This window comes from Camelina sativa, chromosome 2, assembly GCF_000633955.1.
Source record: "Camelina sativa cultivar DH55 chromosome 2, Cs, whole genome shotgun sequence".
Taxonomy (NCBI): Eukaryota; Viridiplantae; Streptophyta; class Magnoliopsida; order Brassicales; family Brassicaceae; genus Camelina; species Camelina sativa.
The window spans coordinates 7985719-8005518 of record NC_025686.1 but is presented as its reverse complement, the minus strand read 5'-3'; the positions used below and the strand labels follow the sequence as shown (position 1 = coordinate 8005518).

At 37.1% G+C, this 19800-nt stretch overlaps 3 protein-coding genes across 3 annotated transcripts; 2 read left to right on the top strand and 1 right to left on the bottom strand.

Moving 5' to 3' along the window:
- On the bottom strand, window positions 7255–9213 carry LOC104749580 (putative high mobility group B protein 11). The gene is made up of 5 exons (XM_010471235.2): window positions 9044–9213; window positions 8203–8281; window positions 7905–8067; window positions 7769–7816; window positions 7255–7624 (listed from the first exon to the last, which is right to left on the bottom strand). The coding sequence occupies exons 1-5, from the start codon at window positions 9211–9213 to the stop codon at window positions 7263–7265; spliced, it is 822 nt and encodes a 273-aa protein (XP_010469537.1). The 3' UTR covers window positions 7255–7262.
- On the top strand, window positions 10729–13174 carry LOC104719982. The gene is made up of 3 exons (XM_010437962.2): window positions 10729–11171; window positions 11279–12616; window positions 12830–13174. Exons 2-3 carry the CDS (start codon window positions 12391–12393, stop codon window positions 12958–12960), a joined length of 357 nt encoding a protein of 118 aa, XP_010436264.1. The 5' UTR covers window positions 10729–11171; window positions 11279–12390; the 3' UTR covers window positions 12961–13174.
- On the top strand, window positions 15430–16986 carry LOC104749571 (probable inorganic phosphate transporter 1-6). Its single transcript, XM_010471227.1, has one exon. It carries the CDS (start codon window positions 15430–15432, stop codon window positions 16984–16986), a length of 1557 nt encoding a protein of 518 aa, XP_010469529.1.

Genomic DNA, 19800 nt, shown 5'->3' with positions numbered 1-19800 from the left:
CTTCTCCACCACCACTGGTAGCACTACCTGAGCCTGAGCCGGGCCCAAACCTGGTACCCGCTCCAACAGCTGTGTCAACAAGCCCGCCAGGTCCACACCTCCCACAGGAGCCCCACCTGCTGGGATTCCCACACCCGGAACCCTAGCACCACCGGCCACTCGAGCACCGACACCGCCCGCACCGACCCCCTCAGCGCCTACGGTCCTATCAGTACCACCACCGGCCACACTCATGGACCCCTCCTGGAAATCCTGCGACTCGCCGACACCCTCAGCTGTCACACTCTGCTCAACAGACTCACTCACTGCTGGGACTCTGCCCCTACCACGACCACGACCACGACCACGACCGCGACCCCCACCACGTCCGCGTCCACGACCAGCAACAGCTCCACCCTTAACCATCTGCACTACCCAGAACAGAAAGCTAAGTACACAAATCAAAACCGCACACAAACACACATCTTACCGTGGAATCTCATTGAAGGCTCGAAGAGGATGATACTAGGACTCCATACCACATGCAAATTGACTAACTACTCATAATCAATTCCATCACACAACATCATGCATCAAGCAAAAAGAAAATAATTCACCCAATTAAATTCCTAACCGCTCTAACCATCCACTTAACCATCCTAGAACCGTAAAGGCTCTGATACCAAAATGAAATGACCGACCCTTTTTTTTTTTCTTTTTAATAATAAATACAACATATAATTAAGCATCCCATACTACTTAATTAAACCACCCAAACCACAATTCCTCATTAACCCAATAACAACCAATATGCACAGCGGAAACATACCAATAATACAGAAACGATACATCATCAATACAATAACATTCCTATCCAATCTATCCAGCAACCTAACATAACTCTAACCAAGGTTCCAACATAAATAATATAACCAACATCACACAAACGAGACCCTAGATCATCCTCCTCCTCATCGCCATGATTCCACGCTACACAATTTGCCTTTACCTGCACCACAAACACAAATTGAGATGCATGAGTATTTGATAAACACTCAGTGAGGCAATCCTCCCATCTACTGGGCTATACACACAAGCAATAAGATCTCTACATGCCACAAACAACAATCAATAAAACAAACCAGGCAATATACATAGCATGCAACATCCATCGTAACTGAACAAGGGGTGTCGACCGACACCAGATGGTGTCGATCGACACTGACTATCTGGTGTCGACCGACACCAAACTGGTGTCGACCGACACCAAACTGGTGTCGACCGACACCCTGCCCGACACTCCCGAAAACCCTAGTTTGTGTCGACCGACACCTCCACATGGCATCGATCGACACTCGCCAAAGTCCCGAGCCGTCCTCGCGTTGGTGTCGACCGACACCCCAACTGGTGTCGACCGACACCGATGCCGAGCAGCGATTTCCCTCGATCAGAAACTCCGAATCTCGCCTCCAATCTTCTCCAATCCGCTCCTTGCGCTCCCAGAAGCAAACCCAGCCACAACAGCGACGAAAATACCATAGGGAACTCAAAGAAACAACCACATAAGCACCAAATCACATAGAATCTAGAGATCTTAGCTTAGATAAGCCATGGTCATGCACTCACCTCTTTCAAGAAGATTCTGACCAACAAGGACGAATTCCCTCACTCCTAGCAAGCTTCTAACACCTTCCCAGCCTTAGATCTCCCAAGAACAGCAAGGAATCTCTCAATCTCTTCCCAAAAGCTCAAGAACACTTTTCTCTCTTTCTTTTTCTCTAAAAGCGGCCAAATCACCCCCAAAACACGACCCTAGGTCGTTTCCCCTCTTTTACACTCGATTTAGGGATTCCCTAAACCAACCACGCAAACCGGACAGTTAAAATTGAACCGACCAAACCGGCCATAACTGGTGTTGATCGATGCCTCACTAGAAGGTGTCGATCGACACCCTTACCAAAATACCAAAAATTGGTTTGCGGGTGTTACAAATTGTTATCTCCGTCTTCAAAATCATCATGATCTATCGATCCAGAATGCTCACCATACACCATTTGATTACAGAGGAGATCGAGAGAGAATGAGCTTATCAAATTCATTATCGTTGTGAAAACCCTAGCTCCAAACACATGCTCTTCCCTCAAAAACAGAGCTTTTGGATTCGTCGGAGATTTTGTCAATTTAACACAAGCCTAAGCATCTTTGAGAAGAAGAAGAAGAGATTGGAATTAAAGATCTGAGATTGAAAGCTTCACATCAATCAAAATTGTAAGATTCTTGTGATTATAATTTGTTCTTCTTTCTATCATAAATTTAATAATTAATTTTAGAGAAATATTATTAATATACTCTAGTTTTCGAAGTTTTGAGCGCGTGTGCTAATTGTGTCCTTAAAACTTAAAATGATGCTAGTATAGGGTATTTCTCTTATGACTTTGGTATTTTTGAAAGGTATGAATATATTTAGTCATATATAAAAAGTAAGAGGTTATTCTTTGAAATTCGTGAGTATCACCTGCCCAATCGGCATCAGAGAAGGCTTGGAGAGTGATATTATTTTTGGCCGAGAAGAAGATCCCATGAATGGTTTTGCCGGCGAGGTAACGCAAGATTCTTTTGGCAGCTTACCAGTGTTCCTGGGTAGGTCGATGCATGAACTGAGACAAGCGGTTCACCGCAAAACTGATATCAAGTCGAGTGAAGCTAAGATATTGCAACCTGCCAACGAGTTGGCGATACTCCTTTCCATCAGAAAGAGGAGTGCCGGATTGAAGAGTAAGTTTGGGAGAGGACGCCATGGGCGTAGCAACAGGTTTGACATTAAGCATATTGTGACGATGAAGGATGTCAAGGATGTACTTGCGTTGCGAGAGATGGAGACCTTTATCTGTGCGATGAGCTTCGATGCCCAAGAAGTAGTTAAGGTCCTGTGGATCCTTAACGGAGAAGCGGTCAGCAAGGAGCTTAAGGATGTGACGAATGCTGGATTGATCATTGCCTGTAACAAGTATATCATCAACGTACACTAGGAGATAGATATAAATGGTTCCACTATGCAGGATAAACAGATAAGTATCAGCGAGAGAGTTGATGAATCTGACATTGAGGAGATACGTTTTTAATTCAGTGTACCAGGCACGGGGAGCCTGTTTCAAACCATATATGGCCTTAACCATATATGGCCTTGCGGAGACGACATACATACGACGGGTGATCAGAGTCAACAAACCCCGGTGGTTGCTCCATGTACACCTCCTCCTTTAGTGTTCCTTGAAGGAACATATTGTTAACATCCAATTGAAGAATCGGCCAAGAGCGACTTACCGCGACATCGAGAACCAAACATAGGGTGGTTGCTTTGATCAGCGGACTAAAAGTCTTGGTGTAGTCATGACCATATTCCTGATTGTAGCCTTTGGCTACAAGTCTCGCTTTACACCTGCCAAGAGTGCCGTTTGGTAAAAATTTGGTTTTGTAAACCCACTTACATCCAACAATGTTATGATTCAGTGGCTGAGGAACAAGATCCATTGTCTGATTGTGCACAAAAGCATCAATCTCGACCGACATTGCATCTCGCCAGACCTTCTCCTTGATAGCTATGAGAACTGAAATGTTAACCTTAGTCCCAGAGTGAATTCTGAGCGGAGGTATTACCACCGTTCTAGTTCCGAACTGAAGCAAAGATTAATTGAAACTTGCGAAGTGGGTTTTGTATTCTTATTGCCAAACGTTAAAATTCTTTCCGATCCCCTTTACATTCCTCCCCCTCTTACTTTTATACTATTGAATTACAATTAATTCCCTATCAATTTAGTCCATAAATCCCGTCTTCTAATTAATGACTTCAAGGGAACCTTTGACCGCTGTCCCTAGCTCTGAAGTGGATTCTTTTCCCATTTAACTTCTCTTCCTTAGTCTAGGAAGCAATGGGCCGTCCTGGGTGCATCCTTGGCCCTTAACATCTTGTTGGGCCTCGGCCCAAGCCCGTATCTTGAGGTGACAGATTGCGGTACCAACAATAGCCTGGTTCACGGTTAAAGGTTCGGTCGGGATGTTTGTAGATAAGGCAGCAGAGATATTTATTTTCTGTTTAGGTTTAACAATATTGTTCTTGCGGCGGGTTTGCATAGACTGATTTTGCAAATGGAGGTGGAGGAGCATTGGGAGGTTGAGAGGAGGAAATGGAAAAGGAGGTATCGGAGGTTGAAGGGGAAGGTTGTGGCGAAGGTGGATGAAAAGATGGGTTTGGTGAAGGGGATGATAATGGGCTTTGATTATTATGGGCCGGAGAATCGGTTGGGTTTAATATATGGGAATTTGGGCTTGGTGTAACTGGGCTTGTGGATCGAGAAGGAGAAAGAGAGGAAGCATCTGATGTCGGATTTGCAATGTCACGATTTAGGGAAGAATCACTTACCGGTGTTGCTGAATGAGTCTCCGGCGACACAGTCTGGTGAGAAGCTGAGCGCGGGTGTCCATGCGACGGAGGCAACGGCGAGGCGAGTGGCGACAGCAGAAGAGGCGGTGGTGTGGAAGGAAGAATTGTAACTGACGGATAGAAAGAAGGTGAGGATGATGGAGTAGATTCTGATGGCATAGGACGAAGAGTGGAAAAAGGAAATGTTGTTTTGTCAAACTTGACATGTCGGGATACGTAGACACGACCTATGTTCGGTTGATGACAGAGGTATGCACTTTGAGTGAGGGAGTATCCCAAGAAGACACATAGAGTCGATTGTTGCTCAAGCTTGTGAGCCGCATAAGGACGCAACCAGGGGAAGCAGAGATAACCAAAGATTCGAAGTTTAAAGTAGTTGGGCTGAGTGCCAAAGAGCTTCAGGAAGGAAGACTCCATGGCAATGACTGGTGTTGGTAAACGATTGATGAGATAGGTAGCGGTTGCAAAGGCATACGTCCAATATGTGGTAGGAAGACCTCCTTTTGTGAGAAGAGACAAGCCAGTTTCAACAATGTATTCTTTCGGAGACACCATTATTCTCCGGCGTGTGAGGCGGTGAAGTGAAGTGTGATATACCAGCGGTGGAGAGAAAGGACTTAAGAGCAATGAATTTTCCTCCATTGTCCGAGAACAAGGTGCCAATGTGAGTGCCAAATTTGTTTTCCACAAGGGCTTTGAAGGCAACAAATATGTCATGAACATGAGATTTAGCTTTGAGAGGACATAGCCAAGTGTAATGAGAGTAGTGATCAACTAGGACCAAGTAGTATTTGTAGTTGTCAACAGATAGTACCGGTGTTATCCAGATATCTGTAAAAAGTATATTCAAGAGGATGGGTGGAGGTAATGGACGTTTGTGAAATGGGAGCTTATGGCTATTATTAATAGAACAATCAGAACAAAACAAAGATTGAGAAGAGGATTGAGAATAAGGAAGAGAGTATTTTGAAAGTAGAGTCTTAAGGATAGTAGAATTAGGGTGGCCTAAGCAATGATGCCAGTTCAATAAGGTTGGTGTTGATGATGATGAAGCAAAGAAGGCAGATACAGTTGACACCGGCCACTCATAAACCTCGTCTTTAGGTCGGCCTTAGAGTAGCGGGATACCCGAGCTCAAATCCTTCACCTGAAAGGCAGCATGAGCAAATTCAATAGACACCTTGTTATCATTGCACAATCGATAAACATATATTAGGTTTTTGTGAATATTAGGAACACAGAGGACATGATTTAGAGTGAGGTTACGAGAAGAAGAGGGTAGAGATAGTGAAGCAGTATGAGTAATGGAGAGACCAGAGCCATCACCAATGAAAACAGAGTCATCACCGTGATATGGTCGAGGCGAGGTGAGGTTGTGGAGATCACTGGTCATGTGATGAGTAACTCCACTATCCAAAAGCCACGGGTTTGCAGAAGACGAAGCATTGAGAGCTAGATTAGCATGCAGCTGCCATGGACGGACGGGTGTTGGGAGCAGACCACCGTGTGGAGAGGCGGGAGACTGGTAGAGTTGGGAACAACATTTTGCACTGTGACCAAAAACACCACACAACTGATACTTGCCTTGATAGCCGTGAGTGTCTTGGCACAGAGAGTTGTAGGTATTGTTGTTCCTGTTGTTCCACTGTTGTTGAGGACGCTGGGTGTGTCGCTGTTGATGTGGACGAGAGCGAGACAGGAGTAGAAAAAGACACCACAAGTGCATTGATAAACTATGATACACTATTCAATAGCTCAATATTCTCTTATCATTAACATCGTCATCTTTTTCTCTCTAACTCGAGGGGATATTTTATTTTCTCTAACATCGATTTAAGAATTAAAGAAATTTAAAACATTCAAGACGTTGTCTCTTTCTTATATATAACATGGAATCCTGATAAGCATTGTTGTCTCTCTCAAATATTTGTGAAATTTTTTTTAGAACATAATTATTTGATTCACAAAGATACAGTAAAAGTATGCATTTTCTTTTAGTCATCGATTATATCATCATTAGACATAGTTGATAGAATTATATTCAAAGATATCCAACTACTTGTAGATATGATCAAAAATTAGAATTTGTAATTTATTCGTGAGTTTGTGTAAAAAAAATAAAGATCAAAAGAATTAGAGAATTTGCGTACATTGAAGACATATCATGTATAAAAAAGCTTCCCATAACAGAAACCCTTTTGTGGATATGCATTACCTGTTTATTACACTAAACCCACATTTAAATATGGCATCTCTCTATTGTTTTGTTTTTCCGTCCAAAATCTTTGGAAACTCTTATGTGACTTTGGTATTTTTGAAAAGTATGGATATATTTAGTCATATATAACCCACTAAGTAAGAGGTTATGGTTAGAAAGCCTTTTCTAATGTTAAAACAAAAAAATGGATAGAAGCCTACGTAACCCACAAGAGTCAAGAAGGTTAGTTTATATACAATCATCATGAGTCATGCAATGCTACTTTCATAAACAGCATGTCTCAAGCTAGTTATAGTGTTCAAATTTAGAGTCTAGACTTATACAGGATCAACAATGTTCGGACGAGCTAACTGACCTCTTAAAGCATAAAGTTGACATTTTAGATTGCAGAATCATAATAATAAAGTAAAAACAGAAAAAATAAACAAAAGTTCTCATAACAGAAATAGTTGAAGGAAAGTTTTACAACTTATTATCAAACGAAAGTTCTCATAACAGAAATAGTTGAAGGAAAGTTCTACAACTTATTATTAAACGAAAGTTCACATAACATAAATATAAAAGTTCCAAACAAATAAATAAGACAACGATAGAGAAACACTACTCACTTGCCTCATCCACAGTCTACGATGCATTTGCACTTGCATCTGCATCAGTCGCAGCTACAGTTTGCGCTGCATCGACCGCAGCAACAGTTTCCGCTGCATCGATCTCAGGTACACCTTCCGCTGCATTGGTCTCAGCTACAGTTTCCGCTGCATGGGTCTCAGCTACAGTTTCCGCTGCACAAGAATTCATTGAAGCTTTGGGGTGTAACTTGGCTCTCTTATTCATGCGTTTTCGTGTTCTAGGAGCAGCTTGAGGAGTGGGGTAAAGCACTCCTTTGAACACTTCTGAGCCCTTCTTCACGGTTACCAGGTAACCGCTTTCAAACTTCCCATCGATGATCCCAGTAAGCTTGGCGCCAGATTTCAGTTCTTGAGGATCTGAATGAAATTCATAACGCAAATCTCAACACTCCAAAATAAGATAAAGTAAGAGAACCTAAAAAACATATTGAACTATATATGGATACAAATTCAACATGCAATGATGCAAACATATCCAAAAACATTGAATATTTTAAGTACCCATGCCACGCTTTGCAGATCTTCGGACAGGGCGCTTCAGTGCTTTCTCTGCAATAAAAGGACGAATATGTGTATATTAATCTTGGAGATCAATTAGATATAAGAAAACATATATATGATTGGTATTTTTTCAGACCAATTCCCTTAAATGTAGAACGCGGAGCTCGGAAGTAATACACATGCTCAAACTCAAGGAGCGTTCTTTCATAATTAGCCCTTAAAACAGATGTTGCATTTGTTACAACTGTCTTAAAGTTGAATAAGCCAATCACTTCTTTGCATCGGCGATCCTTGATCACCTAGAATCAAATATGATATAATTATTAAACATATAATTATATATATATATATATATATATATTTAATGCATGAAACAAAGATAGCTTCCAAACTTCATGTTCAATGGACAATGGCATCCACGAATTACTTGTTACCTTTTGAAGACCACCACGATATGTGACCTCGATGAACAGCCGATGCAGATCGAGACTGTTTCCATCCATAACAGGGATCCTTTACAAAAGGCAAAAAAAATCATAAATAGTCCATGAAATGAAATCTTATTTAAGATAATAGATCAACTGAAGCACAAACAATGAAAATATCAAAAGAGGATAAAAGCAATATCCAGTTCCAAACACTTTACTTTTAAAACATTTTGGCACTAACGGGTAACCCAAAAAAAAACAAAATATATATATATCCGTAACCTATTCATGGTTTAGCATTTCAAATTTTTTTAAAAGCAAATAAAAAAAAATGATTTTGGACTAACAGATTTAAGAACAAAATAGATTCAATTCAATAAGCCACACACACTTCCGTGCCTTAACGATTCTCAAACCTAATGATATTTGGATTCTCCTCCCCAAATAAATTTCATGAAGACCTTAAATTTCTTACAACACGAGTAATTGACCAAGAAAAAAAGCAATAAGAGTTAATTTTTTTCAGAAATAAGTTTTGGGCCAAGGCCCATGTATAGTTTGTCTTAACAGGACTATCGTTTTCTAGATTTTTCTATAGAAAAAATTACCATTCTACAAGTGTTTTTTGAACATAGGGAATCACGTCTTCCTATTCTTTTTGAAGGACCATGCCTTCGCCACTCGACCACACAAGGGATTGCAAAAAAATTGCTTGAATCTCTAATAAAATCATCAAGCTAATGTAGACTAGGCTTTTTTTACATCCACAACTATAATGCGTAAACCAATTGTTTCATCAAGAAAATGCATAATGAAAACAAAAAAAGTTATATAAGGAAAATAAAACTCAGTTAAATGTTGCCCAGAAGATTCGAGAAAATCTCGAAGCGTATCCCAAAAAAGTTGAGGATTTTGGACAAGATCCTCATACATAGATGTACGAGAGGAATCACATTTGTCTAAAGCAGAAAAGCCATTAGCGGAAACCACTTCAATTTGTGATTTACCTGTCGCCATCAGTTCTTTTCGGGTGTTTTCTGTCGAAAGATAAAAAAAGTGTTCAACCTTTAGAGATAAAATGAACTTTAAAGCATGATATTTTATTAACCTTTTTCTTATCTGAAAGTAGGGGATATACAATTTTCTTTCTCTCTCCACCACATAAAAATACATTACATATTTCTTTCCTTTTCTACATAGTCCACACGTTAATTAATTTTAATTAACAACTTGTAGCATAATATTAAATTAATTTTAATTTTTTGGTAAATGTTTTAAATGTAATAAGAGAATAAGATTTAAGAGTATTAAAATTTTAAGTAAAGTGCATATTTTTTGCTTTAGTATTTAAATAATAGAAATTGGCCATCATAATCTTTGGTTATATTGTATCTTATTTGTGGAAAAAGCAATTGCAATGAAGAGTTTGTAACTGAAATTGTTTTTTAACTAAATAAATCAATTATTATTATTTAAAATTGTAAAATACTTTTTGGTCAAACCTTTTTCATTGTAAAAATAATCAAAAAGTTTTAAATTTAGATATGTTACCAACAAAGAGGTTTTGTTCTAATGTCCTATATCTAAAAGACATTTCTTTTATTGTTGAAAACACAATTGCATTTTTTTTATAATAGTGTATTTGCGTCGTTGCTATAGATCCATCTTTACAAAATGGGTGTTATGACAAAAAAAAAATTAAATTTGTTTAGTGGATCAAAAATATAACGAAATCATATGTTATAGAATCAAAAGTCATGTATTTCTGAATAAACTGTTAGTAACTAATTAGTAATTTTCCAAAGGAAAGAAAAAGGTCAATTTGACCGAGACTTACAATCATGAAAAATTTCCAAGACATTTACAGTATTTTACTATCGAACATACTTCAGTTCATCCTTAATTAGGGGTGAATTTTTTTTTTTTTGTCACTTTTCTTGTTTTAGCCAATTTTCTTGTTTTAGTCAATCAAATTATCTCATGTCAAATTAAATTAAAAAAAAATACATATTTAAAATTATTAACAAAAATATAATTTAATTAAACCCAAACTGACTTATAATCTCGTTTAATTATAAAATCTAAATCTTAATTCTCTTTTATAAATTCAAATCGACATATAATTTTATTTAATTATAAAATCTAAACTCTAATTTTATTTTATAAATTCAAACTGTAAAATCTAAACCCTAACTCTTGTTTATAAACTCAACTGATATATAGTCTTGCTAAGTTATAAATTTTTAATCCTAATTCTCTTTTATAATCCTAAAATGACATATTATTCGTTTAATTATAAAATATAAATCTTATTTAGAAACTCATATCGACATATAGCTTTGTAAAATCAAAGCTCAATAATATTTTATTAATTATCATAAAAGTATAGATAGTATTAAATTTTTATTTTTTTTTCCCATTTATAAAGTGGTATATTCGACTGATAAAAAAAAGAGGGATGAAAATAATTTTTTCTTTACTGTTTTTTCTTTTGGCGGCAAAAAAAAAAAGAAGAAGATCTTAATGCTTGTTACAAAAACAGATAATTACACAAAAAGTTTAGCGGCGGCGATGGTTTTTGCGATTAGGTTTTGAGTTCCATGCCTTTCTTCTGACAAGGTTTTGATTTTGTTTCAGGGGTGTGGGTTTGGTTAGCGTGGTGGGTTGAGAAAGGAGATGGTTCCTTTTCTGGTTGGTTGGAGGTTTAATTCTTTTGGGTGAGAGAGATCTACTCTCAATGGGATGTCCTGGATCTGTTTCAGATTTGTTGGGATTTTTGTTTACCTTTGGGAGCTTTTGCTTTGGTGTGGTGTTGGTTCAATGCGATTGATCAAAGTTGGGAGTATAGGATCCGACTGATTCTAATCCTTCCTAATCAATGGTGGTCGGCTATTTTGGCGATCTTCGATTTGGGAGATCTTCACAGTTGGCTCAGAGTTAATTCACTATCTAGATTTAGTATGTCTTCGTGTGAGGTTGGGGAGTGTATATTTCCTCTTTCTCTCTTTTGTCTGTTTTATATCCAATCGCTAGGAAAGGTTAATTCTTACTTACGAACCATTTTTTCCTGTGGTCTTTGCAGTGCTTCTCTCTCTGTTTTGGCGTTTCAGTTTGTTTTACTTTCGATGGCACAACTGGCAATGAACAAACGCAAGAAGGTCTTGGTCCGGACATAAACGGTGAAGATCTCCGAATCAACTTTGGCTCAGAGGATTCAGAAATTCTCCCTCACGCTCATTGGTAGATTGATGAACCCATCTATTCAGCGAATGGATTCTCTGGTGGCTAATATGCCAAAGATTTGGAAGTTAGAGAAGAAGGTGGTGGGAGATAACTTAGGGCAGGGGACTTTTCAGTTCAATTTTCAGTCTGAAGAGGATCTACAAGGCGTGCTTCAGAATGTTCTTTATCATTTTGATGGGTGGATGATTTCTCTGGTACGATGGGAACCAATAATCTCTAGTAGCTATCCTTCTGCAATCAATTTTTGGGTTAAAATCTCTGGAATCCCTATGCATTTGTGGGAAGAAGGAACGTTGAAAGCAATTGGGAAACAGATAGGTCTGATTCGAGAGATCGATGAAGAGAGTGGGAGTCTATATGTCACTGTCAATGGTTTCAATCCCTTGATGTTTTGAAATGGCGGTTCCCTTTGATACATGTGATGAGGTTGTCGTGACTTTAGATTATGAGAAGCTGACCGGTTTTTGCGAGCATTGCTCTAGATTAACTCATGCGTCTGAGCTTTGTCCAGAGATGAGACAAGATTCTGGTCCTAGGGGTTTTGAGGATCAGTCTAATAAAAGGGGTAGTATGCGTCAACAGGTCCTCCAGGGTAATGAGGGAGGCTGGGAAAAGCCTAAGAAGTCTATTGCAAAAAGAGCATTGGATTTATCTGTGGAGGAGAGGATGGTCAACTCACAGCCTTCGATGGGAATGAGAGGCAATGGGAGAACTACTTCTCGTAATTAAGAGAAGTCCCAAGGATCTGTTTAGGGGAACAAAAGAGGTGGATATGCAGGGAATTGGGCTGACCGTGGCGAGGGTTTTGGAGTTGCAAATGTTAGGGTTACATGAGAGATTTCAAGGACTCAAGCTCACAGTTTTCAAGTTGGCAGAAAGGGTGCTGGTCCGGTGTGGCCACAGCCTCTTTATCAGGCTAGAGCTACCCAGCCGGCTAAGCAACCAAGTCACATGACCAAGGAGGTGAGGTTGGCCACTGCTCCGAATGAGGCTTCGATGGAGGATGTTCCGGAGGTTCAAGAGAAAGGCTTGGCTTCAAATCTCATGTTTAACGAGGAAACTGATGATCTTTTGGAGGATGGTGAGTTTCAGGATGATGTGTCACACACTTTAGTGGATGGTGTTGAAGCGGATGTGGAGGAAAATTTGTCTTCGGGGACTGACTCTGCCAAACAAGGTATTTTGCAAGGTTCTCACCCTTTATTATCTGAATTAGGAAAGGTTGATGAAAATTTTAAGAAGGTTGCTTTGGGTAGTTGTAAAAACAGAAACTCAAAAGCTGTTGGGAGGAACAGTTCTAGGGGTTCTTATAATTATATGAGGAATGTATTACCTATGGCTTCTCTTGGGAAAATATTATTGGCTAAGGCGCTCTCTCTTAAATCTGTAGGTGATGGCAGCAAACAGAAAATGGGTGGGAAGGCGGAGCACAAGGCAAAGATGAAGCCATTCTCAGGTGGAGAGAATCGGATGTCGAAGAAAGGGACAATGGCGTTCCCGAAACCACCGGCTCAAACGTGAAAATTCTAAGTTGGAACTGTCAGGGCATTGGGGCTGACCTGACAGAGGAATATTTGAGTGATTTGTGGAAGAAGCATATGCCAGATATTTTATTTTTATCAGAAACAAAAAAAATGTTATTCTTATTTACAAAATTTCAGAATAAGTTTGGTTATAATAATTTGTATACTGTTGATCCCCGCGGTTCTAGTGGTGGTTTAACTTTATTTTTCATGGATGAAATAAAACTTTCAATTCTATATGATAGCGATCGTATTATTGATGCACAAACGTTCTTTGGTCAACATTTGTTTTTTTTTTTGTCTTTTGTTTACGGGGACCTTTCCCTCAATTTCGCGTTGATCCTCTCTTATTTCTTCCCTAAAGGCGACTTTGCAGGAGGCAAAGATGGATGACTCGATTTCTCAAGAAGAAATCCGGGGTATCGAGAACAAAGTAAAAGAGGCATATTGGAATGAGGAATTGTATTGGCAACAAAAAAGTAGAAAATTTTGATTACTGGTTGGAGATAAAAATACAAAAATTTTCCATGCTTCTACCAAGCAGCGGCGGGTGAGGAATAGGATTATTGGTCTATTTGGTCCAAATAATGTTTGGGATGAATCGTTCTCGGGAATGGAGAATATTGCCTTCAAATACTTTGAGGATCTTTTAAAATAATCAGATGTAAGTGGCATCTCAGAGATCATTCAGGAGATTTCCCCACTTATTACGGAGAACATGAACAGAAATCTGACTAGAAATCTGATATAGTTTAGTATTTAGAGTGTATGATTTAATTAGATGGTACACCAAACTTGGATGGTAAACTAAACCCAAATGATATACTAAACCCAGATGATAAACCAAATCTAGATAGTATACTAGATCCAGATGGTACACCATATTCATATAGTACACCAGATTCAGACGGTACACCAGACCCAAATGGTACACCATACCCAAATGGTACACTAGACTCATATGGTACACCAGAGGCACATGATACACTAGACCTATATGGTACACCAAACTTATATGGTACACTAGACCCAGATGGTACACCGTACACCATAGTCACACCGTACACTAGAACCAGATGGTACACCATACATAGATGGTATGCTAGACTCAGATGGCACATCCGACTCATATGGTACACTAGATGCATATAGTACACCAAACCTAGATTGTACACTAAAACCAGATGGTACATTAATTTCTAATTGTAAACTAAACCCAGATTGTACACTTAACCCAGATAGTACACCAAACCTAAATGGTACATCAAAATAGCATTATTTGACACATTACTATATTTTAAAAAAAAATTTGAAATATTTTTTTATGTTTGGTTCTCTATTTTACACTTAATCTATAATATTGAGGGGGTAGGGTTTTAGTATTTAGAGTTTAGGGTTTAATTTTAAAACTAAAATTTTAAAATTAGACCATGTTTTTAGAATTTTAGAGTGCTAAATTTGAAAATAAAAGTTATTTGGTGTTATTTGAGAGAATTTTCTTAATTTTAGTGGAACATAAAACATTAATTTTTGATCCAATACCTCAAAATCGGTTCCCACACACTCGAAATTTTCATTGGAAGATATATATGATATATTTGATTTTTTTTTTTGTCATATTCTATCTCTCATTTCTTCTAAAACTGGGACAACAAATAAAACTTATCTTTATATAACACATAGTCATGGGTATATTGGTCTTTTTATTTTATTTTGTCTTATACTCTCTCACAAACTCTCTATCTCATAAAAGCTAAAAAGTGCCTCTTCTTCAAATTTCTAACAAAAACTGCCTATTTTTCTAATTACTTTTCAAAAAAGTCACTAATACACTAATTGACACTTTTTGTAATTACGTTTTTTCCTGTAACATAAAACAAGGGTACCCGAAATATCATAGTAATAAAAAAAAGTTTTGTTAGTTATGATAATATTACCTAAAATGTATATCATCTGAGTAAATCTTCCAAAAAAAACATATAACCAAGAAAAGTTTCTCAATACGGTATTTATCGAATGTATATATTTTAAATTAAAAAATCGTAAGAAATAATTAATCACAAAACAAAAAATTAATTACTTTTTTTTTCACTCGTACGATAATTATACAATAATTATTTTCCTATTCCTAAAAGAATATGCTATTGTGCTCTCATCTATATGGGTATATATATATAAAGCTATATCCCCCAACAATCTAATCTTCAACAGTCGTCATCAACTAAACAAACCTAGTGTGTTTTCAGATATAATTGCTTGTTGGTAAACACTTCATGTCCTTATATTCAATTTCTAAACACACTACTAATACATATATTTCTTTGCCAATGTTATTTTGATCTTTCAATGTTGTTAGACCTTATTGAACTAGAATCGTTTATTTTTTCGTGACACCAACTTCTATATATATTGTAACAATTATTTTCACTTCTCTGGTTTTCAGAGTGAAGATATCAGAAAAATTGAGATGGCGGCTAACGAGGAAGAAGGAAGCATCTTGAAAGCTCTTGACAGTGCAAAGACTCAACTGTACCACTGCAAGGCGGTTGTAGTCTCCGGTATGGGTTTTTTCACAGACTCATACGATCTCTTCGTGATATCTCTCATCACGAAGCTACTTGGCCGGATCTACTATCAAGTTCCTGGCTCCTCCTCTCCTGGAAGCCTCCCTGACGGAATCTCTGCCGCCGTGAGCGGTGTGGCCTTTGCTGGAACGTTTCTTGGACAGATTTTCTTCGGGTGCCTTGGTGACAAGCTTGGACGTAAGGGAGTGTATGGTTTGACCCTCTTAATCATGACCATATGCTCCATTGGCTCTGGTCTTTCCCTTGGTCATGACCCCAAAACCGTCATGGTAACTCTCTGCTTCTTCCGCTTCTGGCTCGGGTTTGGCATTGGTGGTGACTATCCACTCTCGGCTACGATCATGTCCGAATATGCTAACAAACGTACTCGTGGTGCGTTCATAGCAGCGGTTTTTGCTATGCAAGGAGTTGGGATCCTTGCCGCAGGAAGTGTTTCTTTACTTGTCTCGTATATTTTCGAGAGTACGTTCCCATCTCGGGCCTATGTATTGGACGGTGCGGCCTCAACCGTCCCACAGGCGGATTACGTATGGAGGATCATCCTCATGTTGGGCGCCTTACCAGCTCTCTTGACATACTATTGGCGTATGAAGATGCCTGAAACTGCTCGTTACACCGCTCTAGTTGCCAAGAACGCTGACCAAGCGGCTTCGGATATGTCTAGAGTTCTTAACGTAGATGTTGAAGCCTCTTCAGCGAAACATGATCAAGCTAGGGTTTCCACTGACGAGTTTGGCTTGTTCTCTAAGAAATTCCTTCACCGTCACGGACTTCACCTATTCGGAACAGCCACCACATGGTTCCTCCTCGACATTGCTTTCTACAGCCAAAACTTGTTCCAGAAGGATATCTTTACAACCATCGGATGGTTACCTCCGGCTAAAACCATGAACGCACTCCAAGAGCTCTTCATGATTGCCAGGGCTCAAACCCTAATCGCTCTTTTCAGCACGGTTCCGGGTTACATTGCCACTGTTGCTTTGATCGACAGAATCGGACGATACTGGATTCAGATCATTGGATTCACTATGATGACTGTGTTCATGTTGGTTTTAGCCATACCGTACCACCATTGGACTTTACCAGCTAACCGAATTGGTTTTGTGGTTTTCTACTCTCTCACTTTTTTCTTCTCCAATTTCGGACCTAACGCAACTACGTTCATTGTCCCGGCTGAGATTTTTCCGACGAGGCTTAGGTCTACTTGTCACGGTATCTCGGCGGCGTCAGGTAAAGCCGGTGCGATGGTTGGTGCATTCGGGTTTGCTGCTTTGGTTAAAGCTGTAGGTATGAGCACGACGCTATACATCATGGCAGGAATCAATTTTGTTGGCTTGGCGATCACGGTACTTGTAATTCCGGAGTCTAAGGGGATGTCACTGGAGGAGCTTTCCGGAGAAACTGAACCGGAGAAGATCGAGAAGAAGATTGTTGTTTAGATTTTTTATTTTTGGTTTTATTTTTTTTTCCATTTTTTTTTTAGAGTTTTGCTAGGATTTTGTGGTGTTTTGTCAGATATTTAGATCCTAATTAAAAGATTATATTATACTGGTTCTTGCTGAGTTTCCCACTATATATATATACTTGGTTCAGACCCGCACGTACATGCGGGGTTATGTTTATAAACAAAATTAATTTTGTATATATAATCAAACTTATACTAATTGAAATTTTTGTTTGATATTTGGTTTGGTTTATTAATGTTTGAAAATTTAAAATAATAATGATTTCACCAGTATCTTAAAATTTGGAACAACATAACGGTTGGACCGGTAACAAACTAAATCAAATAAATGATTGGTTAGATTCTATTAAATTTGTGAACTATCAAATTGGATATATAACCGCTAACAGCGATGAAAACCCGTTTGAAACATATGCAAATATTTAGGATGGCCGTAACTCTCTTTTTGTTTTGTCAAGTTCCATTACATCCTACACGCGTTCTCAAATTTTTGTTGCATAACAGAAAGCATTCCCAATATGGGATATTCCGGATATGGGAAAAATTTGTATTTCCGATTGAAAACGGGAGGAGATCAGACGAAAACATAAATTCTAGAACTCCCGTATGAAATATATATAAATATAATTCATAGTATATTTGTATATCATATTTTTTAATAAAAATATTACAAAATTAATTGACTTTTTTATTATTACTATTTTATATATGTTTCACCTATATTAAATTATGTTTTTTTAAATACTTTTAACTGTTATAGAGCATATTTTATGTATTTTTTATTTTTGTTTTATTTTGAACTTATGCTAGTTCAATTGAAAATAGTAAAATTTATTTGAAAAAATAAAATGTATTTTAATCTTTAATAGAATATGTCAAGAATAAAAATTATTTATTTTGTATGTGTAAACATATTTATATAGTATAACGTCATTAACCCAAAATTTTGTCATTTTGGTTTGTGAATATTTGGGTGTTTGAGTGTTAATCAGTACTTTAAGATTTGGATTAGAAATTTTTATACTATGAATTATACTATGAGTCATCGTTACCTTGAATATTTCATTAGAGATTCAAGGTAACCATGACTTAAAAGTCTATAAAAATTTAAAAAGTATTGAGATTAACACTCAAACACTCAAATTTCAAAGAAAATTTTAATAGACTTTTAAAAGATAACATGACTTAAAAACAAATTTCAAGGTGCTCATGTTATAAAATTTTACTGCCATGTGTGGTTTTTTGTTTTCTTTTCCAAATATATACCAAATTATAGTGCCATTTTAATAAAGACTGTTAACATCATATATTTGGAAAAATAAAAAATAATAAAATTTAATACATAAAGCGGATTACAATATAGTCATGGAAGATTAATTGTACTTATACAGTTTATGTATACGTACCCCTTAATGTATTTGCTGGTTTCAAAAGTTAATTAATGTTAATGCAAAGCTCAAATACATACTCTAATAAGAATTTCCTACAGAGGTTTCTTAAATAAATCTATATAAAAACTGATGAAAACAAACACTAATATAGTATTTTGTGACTTACCGGGTTCATATAAAAAATGTGGACTTCTTTTAAGCAATCAAATGTAATTTTCTTGTTTTCCAGATGCTATGTCAATTGGATGAACACCCGTTCATACCACAATCTTCCCTTCTGTACAATCTCTAGGTAGAAAAATGTGTGCTTTCAAAAAATATATTGATTTATATATGCTTATATACACGACAGAAAATTATAAATTTAACAAATCATAAGAATCATAAATCATAAACTGGACATAGAACATAGTATTGGCAAACTAAAAAAAGAATATAGTAGATGCTAGTAATGTATATTATACAAACTCAATACAGAGACACTTTTTTTTTTTTTTTTTGCAGAAACAAATGGATAAAAAATAGTGCTAGAGTGGTGTATAACTGTATATGATATGTGAATGTTAGGTCGATTTCTCTATTTATAAGCTGGAAAGAGTAAACCTTTTTACTTTTTACGTTTAAAACTAAAAAATCTATATAAAATTTTCTAAAAACTTATTTAGTTTTCAGTTAATGCATATACAATATGTTTGAGTCTATATGGATGATTAGATTTGGATTTTGAATTAATTGTCTAGATTTTCCTATTATACCGATGAGAGTAATATATAAGGTTAGTTTTAAAAATAATCACTAAATTTTAGAAATTTGGTAAATAATTACTGATTTTATTTCAAGATTTCTTAAAATAAATAATCTATTTAAATTTAAGTTAAGTTATTTTCATAAATGCTATTCGAAATTAATTAGATTCATTTGTTATGTAAATCTTATTAAATAATAAGTTACATTTTTGGTATGTTATTAATTAGATTCATTTTTGTTATGTAAATCTTATTAACTCATCGGATCGTGACACGTGTCAATTTTAACGATCAGAAATCACATATCAAAGTTAGTAACTGAAACGACCGACCCTTTTTTGGTTTTTTAAAAAAAAAAAATAATAAATATAATATAATAAACTATAGCTAGTGGTCCCATATCCACTAGCCACCTAACCTCAAACACATTCAACAGCGGAATAACATAATCAATATCCAATAAATAACCAATAATAACCAATAACAAACCAATATTTTAGCAAAGACAATATCCAAATACCAAACAACAAGAAACAAGGAACCAGCAACCTAGCAATGTTTCTAATAACCCAACTCTAGCAACCTAGCAATGCCAGACAACATCCAATCGAGTCCCTAGAACATCCTCCTCTTCATTGCCTTGATTCCACG

What these genes read in the sequence shown, in the direction of transcription:
- LOC104749571 (XM_010471227.1), top strand. Translation starts at nt 15,430, where the DNA reads ATGGCGGCTAACGAGGAAGAAGGAAGCATCTTGAAAGCTCTTGACAGT.
- LOC104749580 (XM_010471235.2), bottom strand. Translation starts at nt 9,213, where the DNA reads ATGGCGACAGGTAAATCACAAATTGAAGTGGTTTCCGCTAATGGCTTT. An exon ending in TCTGGGCAACATTTAACTGA is followed by an intron (nt 8,282 to 9,043) that starts GTTTTATTTTCC and finishes CCTTTTGTAAAG; the next exon opens with GATCCCTGTTATGGATGGAA. An exon ending in TTCTACATTTAAGGGAATTG is followed by an intron (nt 7,817 to 7,904) that starts GTCTGAAAAAAT and finishes CTTTTATTGCAG; the next exon opens with AGAAAGCACTGAAGCGCCCT.
- LOC104719982 (XM_010437962.2), top strand. Translation starts at nt 12,391, where the DNA reads ATGACCAAGGAGGTGAGGTTGGCCACTGCTCCGAATGAGGCTTCGATG. An exon ending in GACTGACTCTGCCAAACAAG is followed by an intron (nt 12,617 to 12,829) that starts GTATTTTGCAAG and finishes TTAAATCTGTAG; the next exon opens with GTGATGGCAGCAAACAGAAA.